We start from the raw sequence: 18,967 nt of genomic DNA, 5'->3' as shown, positions 1-18,967 counted from the left end.
GATAAAAGGACTGTCAGTGCGTGGGGGGGGGGGGGGGGGGGGAAGCGTTCTCCAAATGGGCTCATTTGTAAAACTGTGGGGTTTTTTTTGGCTGACGCCGTTGTCAGCCAGAGCCCGGCCCAGCTCCTCGGGCTCCCTCCTGGAAGAGGAGTGATCCCAAATAAATCTCAGCCCTTCACTCCGTTTGCTTGGATTGCTATTTTTATTTTTCCAGCTGTGCTTTGTCACAGTCCCCCTTTACCCCTCTGCTGCCTGAAATGGTGAAAAATAGCATATTGAAGATCATTCGCTCTTTATCCTGCGCTGTTCAGATGCAAGAGCTGGAAAAGCTGGAAATGGGAGGGGAAAAAAAAGAGTCCCAGGAAGAGGAACAAGTTGCCAGAGAGTTTCTTTTTTTAGGGACCTAAGTTTTGCCTGGATTTCTGACAGCCTGTCTGCAAGGAGGAGCGAGACACCCCTGTCTTGGGCACTCTGCTTTGGTTTGATTGTTTAAAAATCCCTTTTCCTGTGGATGTTCTGTGGCCGGGTGAGAGCAGACACCCCCAGAGAGCCCCCGGGCTTTCCAGGTTGGATTATTACATTTACATTTAGCTCCATTTTCTTCTTTGCGTGGTCCATGATGCGTGTTTACGGGCATTTTCCAAAAGTGAATAGTTGACTTGTCCCATCGATCATCTAGGTTGGAAGGGACCTTCAGGATCATCTCATCCACTGTTCCCTCTCAGGTTCACAATCCCTTTATCCGTAGGTGGGAGTGAGTTTGGAGCAATCACTTCCTCTTACACAAAATCTTCTTAAATGAGAACCTTAAATTCAGGGAGTAAATACAAGGGATTTTTTCTGTCTTTATCAGTCCTTCATGAACACAAGTGTTTGTCCCGCTGATGGTGGGGACATAAGTAAAATACGTGGTCTCTGCAACGGGCCATGCTTTTTTCAGTCTTGTGACTCTGCTGGGCTCCACTTTTGGGTTTAGATACAGGAAATCTCAGGCTCACTCTGTGCTGGTTGGGAACCAGCTCCTCCTGCTCCCCTTGGGCTGCTGCACAACTGGGTTTATTCTCGTGTTACCCGGCAGGTACCGGCCCACGCTCTGTTCATACGCGGCATTGGATGGGCTTTTTATACGACCACACAGGTACAACCAATCTAGGTTATTTCCCCCCTGTGATAACAAGTGTTATAATATATATATCTCCGCATATATACACATATGTATGTATCTATGGTATGATACATCTATCACTATACGTATATACACACACTTCTATAAATAAATACATACATTTTTAAATTCATATATGCATATATATAAAGAAAGAAAAATAAATATCTATCGAAGGTGTTTGAAATAACCAGTCAGTTGGGAGAGGAGCTACGTCCAGAAAGCAAATGTTCAAAATCACAGAGTGCTCTAGGGGTCCTTTTTTTGGTGTTTATCTGACTTTTTGCAGGCCTCACGGAGAAGCGTTTTCTGCTGCTCTTGGAGGAAGCGTTGGGAGACTGACGTGTGTTACTAGCTCTGCTGTGCTGTCTCTCTCTTTTGCTGTTGTTAACAGTAACTGTCTCTTTTGCCCCTTTTCCTGCTGCCTTTTCCCCCTCCCTTTCCCATGTACTTTTTGAATTTACTCGATCGATCTGTGTATCTTCCCTCTTTATTTTCCCCACCTTTTGCTTTTCTTGCCTCTCCCGCCCTGTCCCCCCTTCCCCACGTCCCTGCTTGTGCTGCCTGGTGCCAGTTTTGATGTTCACATGCTCATTATCACCCTTTTTTGTATTTCCAGTCCCAGCAGCCACCCAGCCAGGTCCCCGAGCACGGCCCCGGGGTCTATGGGACTGCAGAGAACACCCCTCCTGCCGCCAGCACCCCCACCGCCGCCAGCCCCAAGCAAGGTTTGTCCATGGATATTTCCTTCCGGATTATTTTTAGCAATTTCCACCCTCCTCCCCTCCCCCCCTTTCTTGTTTTAGTTTTGAATATTTTTGGCATGGATACAAGAGCCGTCAGCAGAAAGAGGAGGGGAGGGACTTCTTTTCCTCCAGTGGAACATTTCAACAATGCGTTGCTAAGGGAATTAATTCAAATTTTCCAACGTGAAACTGCTTAAAAATAATTGTATTCAAGCTTATATGTCCTAAAAGTTGTTTCAGAGAAGCACGAACCTCCTCTCGCCCACGTGCTGTTCTTCAGAAACGAGTGTGTTGTCAGGAAAATGCTCTTAGATAGAGACTCTGGATCATTTGGGTAATTAGCTGTAGAACCAGAGCATCCTGTGGCTCCTCCAGAGCTGCTCCTGTGTCCTACAGCACACGGGAGATTTTAATTATTAAATAAAAAGCATCTCATAACAAATATTGCTGACTTCAGTAAAAACGGCACGGATGGAAGAAGTTTCTTAAAGCTGATCCCGTTTCCTTGTCACATCTAAGAATATACGTTGGAAGGGAGATTTTTTTGGTTTTGAAGTGGTTAAAGAAAGGGTGTCCTGGAAGGGAGGATGGAGGGTGATGTCCCAGAGCCACCAACAGCCCTTAGAAGCTGTGGGTGATGCCGTGTGTGCCGTGGTGTCACGGCGTAGGGCTGGAATTCGGGGGGTGATGCCCCCGTTTGGTCCCCAGTTCTTCACCGTGGGGCAGCCTTTGAGGCTTCTGCCTGAGCTGCCTGGAAACTTTGAGCCTGCAAGACCCTTTTTCGGAGCATTTGCTCAAAAAACCCCCTAAGGCCCAGAGCAGGGCAGCTCTAGGGAAGAGGGAGGGAAGCTGCCTCTGACGCTTCAGGTGTCACGGATCCGAATGGCAGCACGGCCGCTGTTGGGGAGGGAAGGGAAGTGTCCCTGAGGCTAATTTGGGTCAGACTCTAAAATTTACTGAAAACATTGCTCTTTTATAGCCATAGTGTAGTTCAGGGCTTTCCCTCAGCGGAAGCTGTTCCAGGGATACACCTCTGGGCTGCTGCAGTGGCTGGAAATGGCTGAAAAGCGACGTTTTGGAGATTGTCTGGTCCCGTCTCCCCCCAAAGCAGGACTTTGTCTAGATCTTTGTGCAAAACTTGGCTGTTTCTGTCAACTGGAAGGGGTGTGGGTGGCTTGAACACACATCAAACAGGTGGTGGCTGTGTCCCTGTCCCCTCGCTGCCAGGGACATGCTCGGAGGTGCCTGGTGCCACCAGGACCTGACAACCACGATGCCGGCACCAAACTGCGTCTGCCCTTTCCAGCTGAGCCATAAATCCCAGCACTTGACATTATTTCAACCCTGAGCTTGAAAACTTGTATTTCCAGGACAAGCAAGTCTTCTCCCTCTTTAACTTAATCCCTCCGTATTTCAACCCTGAGCTTGAAAACTTGTATTCCTAGGACAAGCAAGTCTTCTCCCTCTTCTCTCTTTAACTTAATCCCTCCATAGGCAACTGGAAGTAAACTGGAAGTAAGTGGTCTTCATGTAGCGAGTCAGAGGGCCCTGACTGCGCTGGTTGAAGGATAAATGAGGGCTGGAGCCGGGATGCAGCGCCGAGGAGCTTTCCTGTGTTTATCTCTGCTCCATCCCAGAAAGGTTCAAACATTTGTTCCAGTCCAAAAAACTGCTAAAGAGCCTCGTTTATGTAAGCGCTGCAGAGACTGCGCGAGCCCTGCAGTGACACCCGCGGGGCTGGGCCGCGGCCTCGGGACGGGGGGAGCCGGGGGGACGGACGGTGCAGGGCGAGTTAAAGGTGAAGGAAGTTTAGACACCACAAAAATTATTTATTTAAGCCCCCCCCAAGTGATTCAGGGGGATGTGTCTTTCCAGAAATTCCAGCCAAGGTATCAAAATCGGTTTTTACTTTGTGCCTGATGTTGGGGTTTTTGTTCCAAAATAAAAATAGCCATAGAAGGGGTTGCGGGGCTTTCTTAAGCAAATATTTATTAAAGTGAGTATTTTTGCTTGCTAAAGACCCCTTTGCTCTGCTCATCCTGCGGATCAGCTTCTCCCTTGTGCCCTTCACCTCTGGAGCTCGTTTGCACGGGTTGAATTTTGGTGGAAAGCTCTCGTTCTGGGTCTGTGCTGTTCAGCCATCGTTCCGCAGTTATTTATAGCCACACGTGGGCTTTGGCCCATTCCCAGGGATGGGGATGGGGATGGGGATGGGGACGGGGATGGAGACGGGGACAGGGACAGGGACGCAGCGGTGGCAGAGCCGGCAGCCCCGGCCGCTGCCGTTCTCTCCCTGCCCGTATCTCCAGCCCCTGTTATTTTTGCACTGAAGTCGTTAACGAGGCCCAATTTGGGATTGCATTGCATTTAATATCCACGTGGTTTCTTTAAAAGGCGAACATTTGGTGCTTTTAAAGCAGCTTCTGGCTTTTCAGGCTTCAAAATTTATACAGTTTGGAGCAATATAGGAATTGCTGCTACAGTCACTTGAAAAGTGGCATTGTTTAGGGGCAGGGACTCAGCTGTGGTTCCTATAGGTGCCCAGGTGCCTATATATTGGCCAGGGTGCAGAAGACGAGGGTGTTGCTGGAGGATTTAGGTCCAGCTGATGGCAGGGGGTGCAGGACCCTGGCTGTTGGTATAACAGAGGTTCTAATGGGGTATAATTGTGTATAAAATCAGAGCTGTCCAGTTTTACTCCGCTTGCACAGGGTCAGTGGGGTGTCTGGAGTATTATTATTATTATTTTCAAAGCTCTTTCCAAGCCCTGCAGTGTAGCAGAGATGGGGAATATGTAACACAGTTTGTGGGAAATAGATGGATGTCAGGTCCTGGGGTCTGGAGACCTCGGAGCCCCTCGGCCGGCAGCGACTCCGCAACGTGTGCTCCGAAACCTGCCCGCGGAGCCGGCGTCGGACGCACCTCGACGACGTTTGCAGCAGGACAAGAGATGGAAAACTGGCCTCCAGCCCAGCCCTTATTGCCAGATAAACACTGCGGAGCAGAAACCAATTCCTGTATCCAGGAATATCGGGCCCGTGCACTGCTCTGGGCAACCTCGGCCACCGCGACCACCCGGTGACCACCCTGCGACCCGGCTCCCTCCCTGGGGTCTGGGCATGGAGGAGACGGTGACCGTCTGTCTGTCCATCCCACTGGGTTTGTGGAAGTGTCCCTAATGAAGAGTCATTTTGCAAGATTTTGTATTTATCTGGAGGTTTTAAAAAAAATAGAAACCAATTCCTGTATCCAGGAATATCGGGCCCGTGCACTGCTCTGGGCAACCTCGGCCACCGCGACCACCCGGTGACCACCCTGCGACCCGGCTCCTTCTCTGGGGTCTGGGCACAGAGGAGACCGTGACCGTCCGTCTGTCCATCCCACTGGGTGTGTGGAAGTGTCCCTAATGAAGAGTCGTTTTGCAAGTTCTGTATTTATCTGGAGGTTTTAAAAAAAAATTATCTATCGATGGAGCAAACTTTCCTCCTGAACAGCCCAGCGCTTCCAGTAAATAATTCCTAAATACGACGTGAGGAATGGTCTTGGCGTGTTTAGGAAGAAGGATCTGATTCAGTTTGGGTGAATTGCATTGATTTTTATTTTCCCTTCCCCACCGTTTGTTGTTTCCCGTTGTTCCTGTAACAGTTGGCAGGGATGGATGTTTCTTGGCCAGGACTTGGAGGTCAAGTTACGATTTTTTTTTTTTTTTTTTTGAGCAATCTCATTTGCCTCCAGGGAGAGAATACCCAGGCAGTTGTTTAGAGGAGCTGTAAATGTCAGGAACACTCTGTGAGTTCTCGGCAAAGGATGTTCCAGAAATGGGAGGTGATGCATTTTCTTTTCCAAACCAGTTCCTGGGTCCTTTGGAGCCTTCCTTGGAGCCTTCAGAATCAAAATCAGCTGTTGGGATGCTTTCTCCCATCTTTTTTCCTTATTTATCATCCAAAGCCGCCTCCCTTCGTGCCTCGTTAAGTTGATAAACTACTGTTTTGGCCATGGTCCTCCCTGTAACACTGCTGGAAGCAAAATTCTTTGTTGCTCCAGCTATTCCTAAAGATGGGACTTGATGCTCCAAGTGGTTCTGGATGGGTTCTCCTTCAAAAACCCTTTCTCTTCAGCCTCTCTGTTGACCAAGCCTCAAACGGAAACCCAACAGAGCTGGGAAAGACCAAACCAAGCCACACTTCTTCAGTTCTACTGATGAGTTGGGGTTGGTTGTAGCCGCTGCTTTCCTAATTTGACCAGGGAGGTTTCAGCCTCTGGGTTTTCCAGAGTTGCTGTTTGGTGTCCTGGCAGGGTCCCTGGTGTGTCAGAGCTCAGAGAGCCTCAGGGCAAAGGAAGGAGCAGAGCAGGGCTGCCCCCAATGACAGATGAAGCCCAGGACCTCGTTACAGTGATTAAGAGCTGGAGCACTGAGTCCCTGCCATCAGTGTGATTGACTTTGAGTCTCCTCTGTCCTGCGGAGCTCTAGCACAGAGGTGTTTTCCTAAGCACAATCTTACCATCTTGTCACCAAGTTGGAGGTGGGAGAGAGGGAACAGCAGGATCTCTGCTACTCCCTGATCATATTTTGTTCAGAAGTGGGAATCAATGTGTTATGTGGAGTTGCAGCAGACCTTTGGGAGCTGCGTGATGGTCGTGGCAGGGATGGTATTGCAAAGATCCTGGTCACAGGATCCCTGGAGGGGTTCAAGGCCAGGTTGGATGGGACTTTGAGCAACCAGGTCTGGTGGGAGGTGTCCCTGCCCAGGGCAGGGGGTGGCACTGGGTGGGCTTTAAGGTCCCTTCCGACCCAAACCATCTATGGTTCTATGGGACTTCTCTACACACAGCATTTGGGGTTTGGTGTGATACAGGTGCACATTTTGCCCTGCTTTCCCCACCCTGCTTGATACCCAGAGCCCACAAACATCTAGAGGTGGTGATGCTGTTCGTTGGTGGCCGCTGTGCTTGAACCCCTTCAGGGTTTTGTTTATCTTTGGGAAAAGGTGTCTTTGCTGAAATTCAGAACAAAAAAAGGGGGTTGTGTCCTTCAGTCTGATGGGTCGACGGGCTGTCCCTGCAGGTCACTAGTGCTCTCCCCAGCATCTCTGTTTGCCCAGGTCTGGGTGCTAAATCCCCAGGCTGCTTTGAGGCAGAATCCAAGTTAAAGTGTATTTTTGTCTTCTGTAATTTCTGTCAAGAAAAAGTCTATTTTCAGCAGTTGTTTCTGCAAAAAGATCCACATTTTGTAAGATAAGGCTTTTCTGTAGAGCTGGGCCCTTCACTGCAAAGCCTGCCTTCAGAAAAACAGAAGCAGCAGATGCATTTTCAGATTTGCCAGGTTTGGGCTGTCTGGACTTCCCCTTTAGATGCAAGGATTCGTTTCAGGTGCTCCTGGTGTCTTCCTTGGAGCTCCTGGAACCACGAGCAGAACCCAGGCAAGGGCAGCCACGGCGGCTGAGGTACGGTCGAGGAGAATGGGGTTGACCTGCTGCTTGTAACGTTGGTTGTGTTTATTTTTCCTTCCCAGAAGAGAAGCCAAAACCAGATCCAGTATTAAAACCACCTTCTCCAGTCCTCAGACCAGAACCTGCTGGGGAGAAAAAAGACGAAGCTGGCCAGCTGCCCGAGACCACCTCAGTGGAAACCCCACCAGAACTTCCTCTCGCTCCATCGCCGACCCCGGCTGCTCCCGTCGCAGTTGTTTCTGCTGCTGCTGCTGCTGCTGTCGTGGCCGTTCCCAGCAAACCCAGTTTCACGGCTGACTCAGAGGAGAAATGTGAACTGGCTTCCCCCAAAGAGGAGGCCATGCCTACCCCCAGTGCCGCCCCCTGCGCGGCCGCGGCAGGCCCTTCCCCAGCGGAGGAGGCCGATGCCGAGGCCTGCAAGGAGCCGAGTAGTGTAGCATCTAGTGATATCCCAGTGACTGCTAGTACTAATCTAATTAATGAAATGAACGGAGTTAGTGAACAAGTAACTGCTGCGGAGAGCGTGGTAGATGTAGCCCAGGCGGAGGTGGCGCCGTTGACTGTTGAGCTGGAGCCCCCCGAAGCGGCTCCGGCAGAAGGGGAGAGCGTGTCACCTTCCAGCGCCCCTCACGCTGCTCCCTCTCCTCCCTTCGCCCCCCGTTTCTGTTGCTGCTGCTGCTGTTACCACTACGACTCCTTCTCCACCTCCTCTTCCACCTCCCAGTGCCCTCCCTGTTGTCCAGGGAGATTTAGAAGGAGAGGAGAGCACAAGAACTACTCTTACGGAAGAGGTAAAAGATGCTGAGAAGAAGGAAGAGACGGAAGCAGATGGGCAACTGGAGGAGAGCACGGAGGCTCAGAGTTCAAACTTGAGCAAGAGTCCTGTCCCAGGTAAGCGTTGGGCATCGTGGCTGCACGCGGTAGGCTGGAGGGTGAAGGAAAAGAGGTCTTTGGGGTTCTTCCTCCGTCAGATGTTTGTGTTTCTACCTGCTAAAAAAAGTCTGATTGTGCTGCATGACAACTATTGTGATTGTTTCTACCTGCTAAAAAAAGTCTGATTGTGCCGCATGACAACTATTGTGATTGTTGGTCATCAGAGGGCTGGAGCCCCTCTGCTGGGAGGGGGGGCTGAGAGAGTTGGGGGGTTCAGCCTGGAGAAGAGAAGGCTCCAGGGAGACCTTGGAGCCCCTTCCAGTCCCTCAAGGGGCTCCAGGAAAGCTGGGGAGGGACTCTGGATGAGGGAGGGGAGCCCTAGGAGGAGGGGGAAGGGTTTGACCCTGAAAGAGGGGAGATGGAGCTGAGCTGTGGGGAAGAACTTGTTTGGTGTGAGGGCGGTGAGAGCCTGGCCCAGGTTGGCCAGAGAAGCTGTGGCTGCCCCATCCCTGGAGGGGTTCAAGGGCAGGTTGGAGGGGGCTTGGAGGGACCTGGTGTGGTGGGAGGTGTCCCTGCCCAGGGCAGGGGGTGGCACTGGGGGGGCTTTAAGGTCCCTTCCAACCCAAACCATTCTATGATTCTGTTTCACAATGTTGATTTTTGGGTGTCTCAGATTAAAGTCTGGTGGGAGGTGTCCCAAGGTGCTGCTTATGTTCTGTCCCTCCGAGTGGTGGGTTTGGGACCTGCTGCTCAGGATTTACCAACCAGTTCACCATGGAGCCCCCGGGTGAACCTTCCCAGGCAGTGCTTTCTGGACACCAGTGGTGGTGGGGGGGGGTTCCCAGCTATAAAAGTGTGGTGTCACCGTGTGGGTAAATGAAACACACCCTTAAATCTCCTCCAAGCGACCGAAGGGCCGAGTGTCACACACCTCAATCTACCCAGCGTTAATTAACGGCGCGTCTGCTTTTCCTCTGCCGGAGGAACACCTGAGTGGAATTTCCCTTCTCTCTTGGCTGTTCTCATTCCACTGGCCTGTACATTTTCAGGAAACGAGGTGCTTTAGTTCAGGAGGCGCAAGGACTTGTTACAAACTACTAAAAATTGAAATTTCTGTACCTGCCTTTTAAAATCCAGGGTGTTTTCTCTGAGCGGTGTCTTCTGCCCTTGGGTTCCGTGTCGTGCCACGTCGTGGGTTTAGCATTTAATGGATGAACACAGACCAGTGTCTTTTTATTTGCCGTATTCTCTATAGAAAAGTGCTTTTTCTTCAGGACTTCCTGGAAATGGAAGTGTGGAAAAGAAGTTAAATCAATCAATGACTTGTCTGTAGCTGGGGAGGGAGTACAATGGTGGCCATTGTGCGCCCCGAGCAGCGGGAAGGCATTTCAATGCCTCGCGCCTTTTACACCCTGCTTTGCAGTCCTTTCAGAGCTGTGAAGCTGAGGCTGTTTATTTAAATATGTCCTTTGAATTTGGTGAAGTTTGGGCAAGAAACAAAGGAGAAACAGTAGGTCATTATTTTTTTTAATTTTTTTTTTTAAGTAACATTTAAAACAGTTAGTTTATTGTACTTTATTCTTTCATAAGCGAGCGATAGACGTGTGACGGCATCAGTAGCATCGAGGGCCGCGCTCTGCTGTGGATTAAATGAAATGAAAAGCTGTGATTGGCCTGGTTCCATATTCGTGTAAGGCTGCACTAGGTCAATATGCTGGATCTTAAATAAAATCCAGTATCTAGAGAAGATCAGAAAGATCCCTTCGCTAACCAGCCATGGGGTTTGTTTTTCGCTGTTAATCTTTTTCTATTTTTAATTTACTCGGGTCATTTCACTGCTCTGGCACTTGTTGTTCTTTCAGTCTGAGCTACTTCATAACAGAAATTAATTTCCATACAAAGTAGAGAAATGAGACTCTTTCTGTAAATAAGGTCTTTAGGCGGCCAGGTTCCAGCTCGCAATATTATTGCTTGCTTTGTCATGTCCTGTAGTGTAAATTTAAAAAAAAAAAAAATTACTTACAGTGTTTTGGGCTTTTAATGATGCAGAAGATAAATTTTAATGCTTTGGTGTTAGTCAGCTAGAGAGCACACATTGGCTTTGGCAACGGAGAAACAAATATTTCTCAAGTCACGTAAAAGATCACTTGAAACTCTGATTACTATTAAAAGCTCAGTCCTTCAAGGAAAGCAAAATGCTCTCCCAAGTCAGTTTTTTTGTGCTTTACCCCTTCTTTAATGAAGTAGAACTGCGTTGCATTTCTCTGCCAACCTTTTTTTAAGCAATAGTTTTCCAATTCTTCCTTGGAGAGGGGAAAGAGAGTTTAAATCACGTCATGGGAAGGCGATTGCGAATTCAGGGCCGGACGAGGAGTCGCCTGTCTCTGCCACGCGCTGGAACATACAGATGCTGAACCTCAAGAGCAAGGAGAAAGGGCTATATTTATATTTTTTTTTTACTTGGACTAAAGGCCAGGAGTCTTTTTTTCATGATCTCTGGAGATACAGTAGAAAATAGGATAAGGGAAACTTGTCAGACGTGCTGGAAAGCGCCAGCTCTGTCGCCTTTAACAATATTTCTTGGGGTTTCAGCAGAAGGTGTGCTTGCACAGGGCACTGGGGTCACAAATCACTGCACGTTACTCCCGTCAGTGGTGGCTGAGCTGACTTCCCCAGAGACTGCTCACACCCAGGACCTCTGAGAATAACCCAATTGCTGCAGCATTTAATCCTGACGGGCCTTTTCATAGTTAGACTCCACCTGGCTAAAAACTGGAGGGGTTAATCCCCCTCCTCCCTCACCTGGAAACTTGCAGGTGGATCCTGTATTTTTGCACCGGAGGCGGCAGCTTTTCAGGGATGAATGGAATTGTTTGTTCCTCGGGTTCTTTAAAGAATACACCTTCTATCCAACAGGCAGAGAAACGATGCTTTGAGGTTTTGCTCCATCAAACTCTGGAGAGAGAGAGATCCAGCAGTTCTGTTTTACAGCCTGAGAAAAGGAATTTTTCAGGAGGAAAAGAGCTGAGTGGATCTGACCCTTTGGGGGTCCAGGGGAACCCCTGCTCTCGCTTTCCTGCTGGCACTTGGTATCCACCAGATTTCACCACGTTTTCAAGGTGTCTACAGGAGCACCACTGTCGTATTCTTCTTATTTTGCAGAAATTGGAGTATCCTTGGTTTTCCTTCTTATTTTATACTATATTCTGTCTACTCTTAATGCCTTTGAGTTGTAAGGGTGGACCTGCTTGAAAGCTCTTCTGAGGAGAAGGATCTGGGGGTGCTGGTGGACAGTGAACTCTCCATGAGCCAGCAATGGGCCCTTGTGGCCAAGAGGCCAATGGGATCCTGGGCTGCGTAGGGCAGAGTGTGGCCAGTGGGTGGAGGGAGGTCATTCTCCCCCTCTGCTCTGCACTGGGGAGGCCACAACTGGAATCCTGCCTCCAGTGCTGGGCTCCCCAGTTCAAGAGAGACAGGGAACTGCTGGAGAGAGTCCAGCGTAGGGCAACAGAGATGCTGGAGGGATTGGAGCATCTCCCTGCTGAGGAAAGGCTGAGAGAGCTGGGGCTCTTGAGCCTGGAGAAGAGAAGGCTGAGGGGAGACCTTATTAATGCTGACAAGTGTCTAAAGGGTGGGTTGAGGGAGGATGGAGCCGGACTCTTTCCAGTGGTTCCCAGTGACAGGACGAGGGGCAACGGGCACAAGCTGGACCATGGGAAGTTCCACTGAAATCTGAGGAAGAACTTGTTTGGGGTGAGGGTGGCAGAGCCCTGGCAGAGGCTGCCCAGGGAGGGTGTGGAGTCCCCTTCTCTGGAGATCTTCAAGCCCCACCTGGATGCTCCTGAGTGATGTGCTCTGGGCAAGGGGAGTTGGACTGGATGATCCCTAGACATCCTTTCCAATCTGACAATTCCCTGATTCCATATTATCCTGCACAGTGCAGACAGCAATTCCAGCAGTTCCCTCTCAGTGTCTGACAGCAGCCGGTTCATCTGCAGACTGCTCACCAGCATCACTGCTCTCACTTATAATCCCCTACAAAACGGGGAGGATTTGTTACATTTCAGAGCATTAAACCACCCAGAACTGCAGGTTTTTTATCCTGCTCACAGGATGTTGTACCTGGGTGTCTGGTTTCTTGCTGCTGAGTGTGTTTCTGTTCTGAGCATTCGGCAAAACATGGGGTTAGAGGAGACACATCCACCCGATGGTGAGCGCAGGCAGCAGGTCCTGTTCCTGCTCAGGAACGATCATCGTGAGGTTCCCCGGGTGGGCAGAGCTGTTACCTGCAAAGAGCAAGAGCATGAATATAATTAATTCCTACTTATCTTCATTACAAGGAAAAAAACTCCAGATATTGTCAAGAGAGGAAGTGAGCTCTGAGCCCGCCATCCTCACTGAAACCATTGCTCCAGTTAAAAGCCATCAGCGACACGCAGTTGCTTTTGGTATTAAATTCTGGGTTTTGGTATTAAATTCTGGGTTTTCTCTAGTAGCTTTGCCAGCCATGGTGAGGGGACCAGCACTTCTCAGGGGACAAAACAGGACAAATGTTGTTGGTTGAATGGAATTTCTAAAGGTGATGGCGCTACCATGAAGCCTTTAGGACATGCTCTGGATACCCACCTTTGATGTCATCTTTCCATCGTGGCTACTACCAGAGGGAAAGAGGAAAATAAGAGGCTGTTGTCTGTCCCAGGCAGAGCTCCTGGAATGGAGAGACCAGAGGAGCTCAACCCGCATCAAATTCAAAGGGCTGTTTCTTGCAGAGCTCATTTGTGAGACATATTTCAATATAAAGTAGCCCGACTGACTGCGAGGCCCTGGGTTTCGTAGCTGGGGGCGGGGGGTAACCAAGCAACTTGGGGCAGTAACTGGAAATATCTTGGAGAAATCTCTCCAGCACCCAAAGCCGGAGAGTCGGAAACATAAATCAGGAATCGCCTTTCCCTTGGTTTGCTGCCACAGCCCACTGGAATAGATTTTCTTTCCCATGAGCTGTAAGACGATGGCGAGTCTTTGCTTTGGTTTTTAATGGCACATGGGCTGAAAAATAAAACTGTAAGAGCTGGTATTAATTTATGCTTCGTGGTTGGCACCCACATCAGAGGGGCCTTGGCTGTCTCACTCACTGGGTTGGGGACTCGCTGGCGTGGGCATCTGGGGCATCCCCTGCAGAAAGATGTCCCCCTGAAGAACACGATGGTGCTACAGAAATGGGTCTGCTGAGCAGATTTCCCCAGTGTGACGTTATCACCAGTAACAATGGCCGGGATAGCCTGGAAAGAAGGATTTTTTTTCACTCTTCCCAGTCCTACGGCAGCTGGAGGATTAATTCGGTTGAGTTTTGTGATGGAGTTGTACCTTGGTGTTGTAATTCCAATTATAAAAGAAAAGGGGAATACCTTAAAAATAGAAAGAATTAAAAGAGCAGAAGTAATAAAATAGGCAAGGATGTAAAGATGAGCTGTGACTTCTGACGTAGATCAGTATTTTCACTCCTCTTACTTCTCTCTTATTTTTATAAGCAGCAGCGAGCAGAGCTCTGGGTGCTGGTCAGGCAGGGGAGCACGGGCTCTGCTGGGCTCCCTTCTCCAACAGAAAGAAACTACCCAAAAACGCGTCAGGGCGGGAGGAAAACAGCTCTGGAAATGTGTGAACACAGGGAAAAATGAACCTTTGTTTGAGAACGAAAGAAACTACCCAAAAACGCGTCAGGGCGGGAGGAAAACAGCTCTGGAAATGTGTGAACATGAAAAAATGAACCTTCGTTTGAGAATAAATTTCCTTATTGGTCTCTATGCAAAATGCTTAATTTTGTGGGGCCAGAAAATCAAGAGAAGGACCAGGAGCGTGCATGGACCTCCCTTGATGAGGGCTAAACTGGACTCAAAACCTTTGGGTTTCGCCACTGAAACTCCATTTTCAGATAGTCCTGGTCAGGTTTTAGGTCTGGGAGGGGTTGGCGCCTAAACTCACTTTATTTTTCTCAGCACACATTAGCATAAATTCTCCTGTTGAGTCAGTTCCTGTAGCAGAAATGAGAACTCAACAGAAAAATAAAGAAATAATAAAGAAATCCCCTGTCTGCTATTTTAAGAGGGGGAAAAATTGCGTAAGGTCTCGGGGGATATGACTCTCCCCCCCCAGCTCCCAAACACGGCCAGGTCTCAGGGGGGGCTGCTGCCCCGGGGGGGCTACAAGCCCAGAGCCCGGGCGAGCCCCCTCCCAAGGGGAACCCCCAAAGCAGGACAAGGATCCACAAGGGAAAAGCTGCAGGACTCGTTCGAGCTCGGCAGAATCCCATCCCTCATACAGCTTTCTTTTGCCAAAAAAAGGGGGGGAAAAAAGGGAAAAATGTATTCTGGAGAAGCAATAACATTAACATCCTGAGAGCTGAAGAAGGAAACACCCCAAAGCTTTGCCAACCCCAAATCCTGAGTTTATTTCTGTGTGTTTAAAAATGAAACGTTATTTTACTGTGGGTGTTTTCCATAGTGTGGCTTGAGCATAAATGGAGGGAAATTCTGTCAAATGAAAAACTTTGGGGTTAATCAATTAAATTACTTGGTTATGGCATTATTTAGGTCGTTACTGCTCAGATGTGACCCCTCCTTGAAGAAATCCCCCCAAAGTGTGGAAGTGGCATCACCAAACGAGAAGGCATCGTGTCGCGGCAGCGGGGCTTGATGTCCAGCCTTAAAACAGAGGGTTGACTTTTGAAAAGCCCTAAATTTTCATGAAATTTTAGCAGATTTCATGCTGGAGGGAACTGGGGAGCCTTGCTCAGGTCCACCTTTTTCCTAAACCCCAGAAATTAGCACCTGGTGGACGCCTGGTCCCTACCCAGCCCCAATTTCACCCCAGGACAGGGAGAGTAACTGGGTTTTTCCTGCGAGGGTACGGGGAATGTCTCCGGGCAGCAGTAAAGGCTGCATAAGTCAAAACAGTTTGGAAACCTGTGACTGCTCAGCCATTTCTCTCCTTTTTTGCCCCAGGGAGCCAGGGTGACAGCGGGGCTCTGTGCTGCTCTCAGAGCTCAGTGTCCCTCCCTGGGGCGCTGCGATGGACGGGGCGGGCAGGACCTGCAGGGTTTTTCCAGCTCCTCCATGAACCACCCATTCTGCCACCGACCAGATGACGTTTGAATATTGGAATTAGATTTCTTTTCTCTACCTTTGCTTTTTCTTTAGTGTTTGGTACGAAGACAAACATCCTTTCTCAGCAGTGATAGCTCCTGGGGCCGGGGTCAGGGTGCTGACTGGGGGGGTCCCACAGCCCCCCGTGTTTCTGCGCGTCCGGAATCACCCCCCAAACAGGGAAACGCTGTCGAGGAGCCACTGGGGCTTGGATGTGTCTTGTGGGGCAGGGGGAACGTGGCAAATCCAGCTCCCTCTTTGCCCGCAGGAAGAAAGTAGGCCGTTATTAACACTCTTTTCATTTATCCCTAGTTAAAGAGCCTTTTAAGATTGTCTTTTATTGTGATAAAATAAGCTCACGCTGCGTTTTTTCCACAGTATCTGCTGGAACCCGAAGGCTCGAGCTGGAAATCTGTTTGCAGTAAAACTTCAGTCACGGAATCAATTCTGGTTAAATACGCACATGGGCCCGGTGTCAGAATTTAAGCTGGTAGCACTTGCAACAAATTACGAGCATATTGGATTAATGGGGTTGTCTCCTCTTAATATATTGTGTGGTTTCTTTCAGCCTTCGGGGGGGGGAAAAAAGTGATTAGAGAAAATCACTGTATTGGATTAATGGGGTTGTCTCCTCTTAATATATTGTGTGGTTTCTTTCAGCCTTCGGGGGGGGGAAAAAGTGATTAGAGAAAATCACTGATCTTAGAAATATTCTCTGGCGTTTTCTTTGAATGGCTTGGCCAGGGAAATGACTGAATGGTGGAGCTGTGAACCTGCTCTTACATTGAAATATAAATCCAGCTGAAGAGAGCCAGCGGTGGGCAGGATTGGAGGAGTTGTCCTTTTGGATGAGATACTGGAAGTTTTGGCCAGGTTTTGGTTGTGGTTTATGGTTAATATTATAATTCTCGTAATACTCCTTGAGAAAAATACATTGAGAACAATCTTCTAGATAATACTTGATCTTTCAGGAAAAAAAATCCAGTTTCTGAAGGTTTTCTTTTGCCCTGCGTGATCCTCACGCTGTTGGTAACAAACTCCTGGTTATCACAGGTACCATTTCCAGCTTGAACGAGCAACTTGTAAGACAATTACCGTGCGTTAATGTCAAGCTAATGACTTTGTTATTACCACATTGAAAGAAGAAGTGGTTGTGTGGAGCCAAATCCTCTGCAAAGGCACGACTGTTCCTTTTCCTGGATGTAAAACCAGACTGCAGGAGGGAATGGCATCCCCCAGGGCCAGATTCCCTCCCCATAAATCAGTGTTGTAACAGACTGTGCACTTCCCTTGCAGCCCAAACAGCTGTAACTGCACCAAAGACGTGGAAGAAACCAAAAGACCGGACCCAAGCCACTGAGGAGGGGATGGAGGCGGAAACGGAGGTGAGAGGGAACCACAGGCCTGATTTATCCACGTCTAATGATGATGTTGCTCTTGAAACTGTGCTGTAGGCACACTGTTGTCTCTCAGGGACCCAGAGCAGGCTGATTTGGGGGGGAAGTGTGATTATTCCACAGCTTTTCAGTGTGTTCCCTCTTGAGTCCCTTCAGTTTCCTTCCTTCTTACCTAATTTAATGACTCCCAACCCTGAGGAACATGTAACCTCCAGTGAAGGGTGAGGTAAAAGTGGCTTTAAACCCCTTGGGTTTAAAGCAGTGTGGTCCCAGCCACCATGGTGACCTTTGGTAGGTTCTGGTGATGTCATTGTGATGTCAAGGCCGCGGGCTGGTTTCCATGATAACCACCACCTGATGGAGAAGCTGGGAAAGGAAAAGGTTGACTTTTTCAGGCAAAACCACCTCGACAGTAATTAGATGAGTAATGAACATCTCCCTCGCTGCTGCGCTGGTAGGGATATTGCAGGAGGAACCTCTTTGATCAATATCCTGGGTTAAATTTAACATCTCCCTCGCTGCTGCGCTGGTAGGGATATTGCAGGAAGAACCTCTGATCAATATCCTGGGTTAAACTGGGGTTAGAGTAGATCTCAGAGGGGGTGGGTGTGAGTGAAAATGCACAAACTCAGACTGCCCTGTGCCTGTATCAAGACTGATGTTGGCCAGATGTGACGCAGAGGAGCGTTGCTGCTTCACTCCAAGTGTATCTTCAGTTATTAATTGTCTGCTGCTTCCTCCATAACTCACCCTCTCCACAAACACTGTTGAACGTTCCCACTCCAAAAGTGTGTCTGCAGAGCAACTCCAGAGCCCGGTGGATGGTACTTTATCCTCTGTATTAGCGAGGGTTTGCAGCAGATGGGCTCCTCTACGCGTTAGGAACGGTACAGGAGTGCTCTCCTCTCTGTTTCTGGGGAAAAAGGAGCTTAAAATGCTCCCGTGCAGGGTATTGTGCTGTGACAGTCAGTCTGTGCACAGTGGGAGAGCTGATGCTTGGATATTCCAAGGAAATGAAAAGCATCCCTGTGGTCCTTCTCCAGCAAGAGAGAAGGGTGTTTCTGGGGCTGCACCAGAGAATTTATACTCCATATACTTCTTTGTTGTTTATTAGAGGAATCTTCTCTCCTGGACCACGTGGCATTTTCACCAAAGCTAATTTTTCAGAGTATTCCTTCAAAAAATCTTCAAAAAGCATTTTAGGATGTAGCACTGGTGGGCGGGGAGGCGAAAGGATCGAGAGCCTCTTCCGGAGCATCCTCCACGGAGCCTTCCCTTTGTTCAGAGCTTTTCACCGCGTTGGGGTTTCTCCGGGGAGAAGCGCGTTCCTGGCTCCTCCTCTGGATGCAGAACAGGGCTGTGTCCTCAGGGAGCATTAAAAGGAACAGCCAGGGATGCTATTAAAGGGGTTTTCCTGAAACTGAGATGCTGAAGTTGTGGCTGGATGTCACATTCCCTTCTTCATTAGGATCTGCTCCAATTAGCAGCGTAGATTTAAAGGAGGGACCCCCCAAAATGACACGGTGTCCTTGTAAAGTACCTGGTGAGCTGCAGGAGAAGTGAGGTTGTCTTTCTGGGCTGGGATTGCTCATGGCTCTCATGTTATAGAGCCAACAATTCCTTCCTTACGATCCCAGTAGCTCCTGGAGATTTCATGGGCAACACTAAGTCTTTCCAATTATCGTGAACAAAACTCTAAATAACCTGGTTGTTCCAGATCTCTGTTTAAGAGGCACACACATTCCTGTTACACACAAAAATGTTGTATGAGTAGATGAGGAGGTGTTTCTGGTGCTTTGAATTTTGGCAGGGTGTTTCTAACGTAACCTCTGTGTTTCCAGCCTAAAGTAGAAGAGGAGCTTTCAGGTGACAAAGTACTTGAATCTGACCAGGAGAAGATGAGCCATGGGTTTCAACTGGAGAGAGACCCCTCTGAGCTTAAAAAAGTGAAACCTGTGGAAGAAAACGGCGAGCAGGAGGCAGAGCCTGTGCGGAACGGTGCCGAGAGCGTGTCAGAGGGAGAAGGAACCGATGCAAACTCTGGCTTCACGGAGAGCTCCAGCGAAGCGCCCGTGTACCAGTACAAACCAGGTAAATCCCATTCCAGACTCTTGCTCACTTGGATTTCTGCCTCTCCATTCTCTGGGAATCCTCCCCATTCCCAGTGTTTCACCCTGTCCAGCTCCGCTGGGATCCA

General features: G+C 49.1%; 1 protein-coding gene across 1 annotated transcript in view; it reads left to right on the top strand.

Moving 5' to 3' along the window:
• EIF4G3 (eukaryotic translation initiation factor 4 gamma, 3) overlaps positions 1 to 18,967 on the top strand; it is a 118,047-nt gene that overhangs the window by 58,750 nt on the left and 40,330 nt on the right. The window contains 5 exon segments of the mRNA XM_014958028.1: positions 1,785 to 1,893; positions 7,424 to 8,009; positions 8,011 to 8,252; positions 16,670 to 16,758; positions 18,612 to 18,861. Coding sequence (XP_014813514.1) covers positions 1,785 to 1,893; positions 7,424 to 8,009; positions 8,011 to 8,252; positions 16,670 to 16,758; positions 18,612 to 18,861 — 1,276 coding nt within the window.

The sequence above is a fragment of the Calidris pugnax genome, unplaced genomic scaffold (genome assembly GCF_001431845.1).
Source record: "Calidris pugnax isolate Ruff unplaced genomic scaffold, ASM143184v1 scaffold355, whole genome shotgun sequence".
NCBI classification, from domain to species: domain Eukaryota; kingdom Metazoa; phylum Chordata; class Aves; order Charadriiformes; family Scolopacidae; genus Calidris; species Calidris pugnax.
Note: the sequence above shows the minus strand (reverse complement) of the source record. Positions and strands in the feature narration are given on the sequence as shown.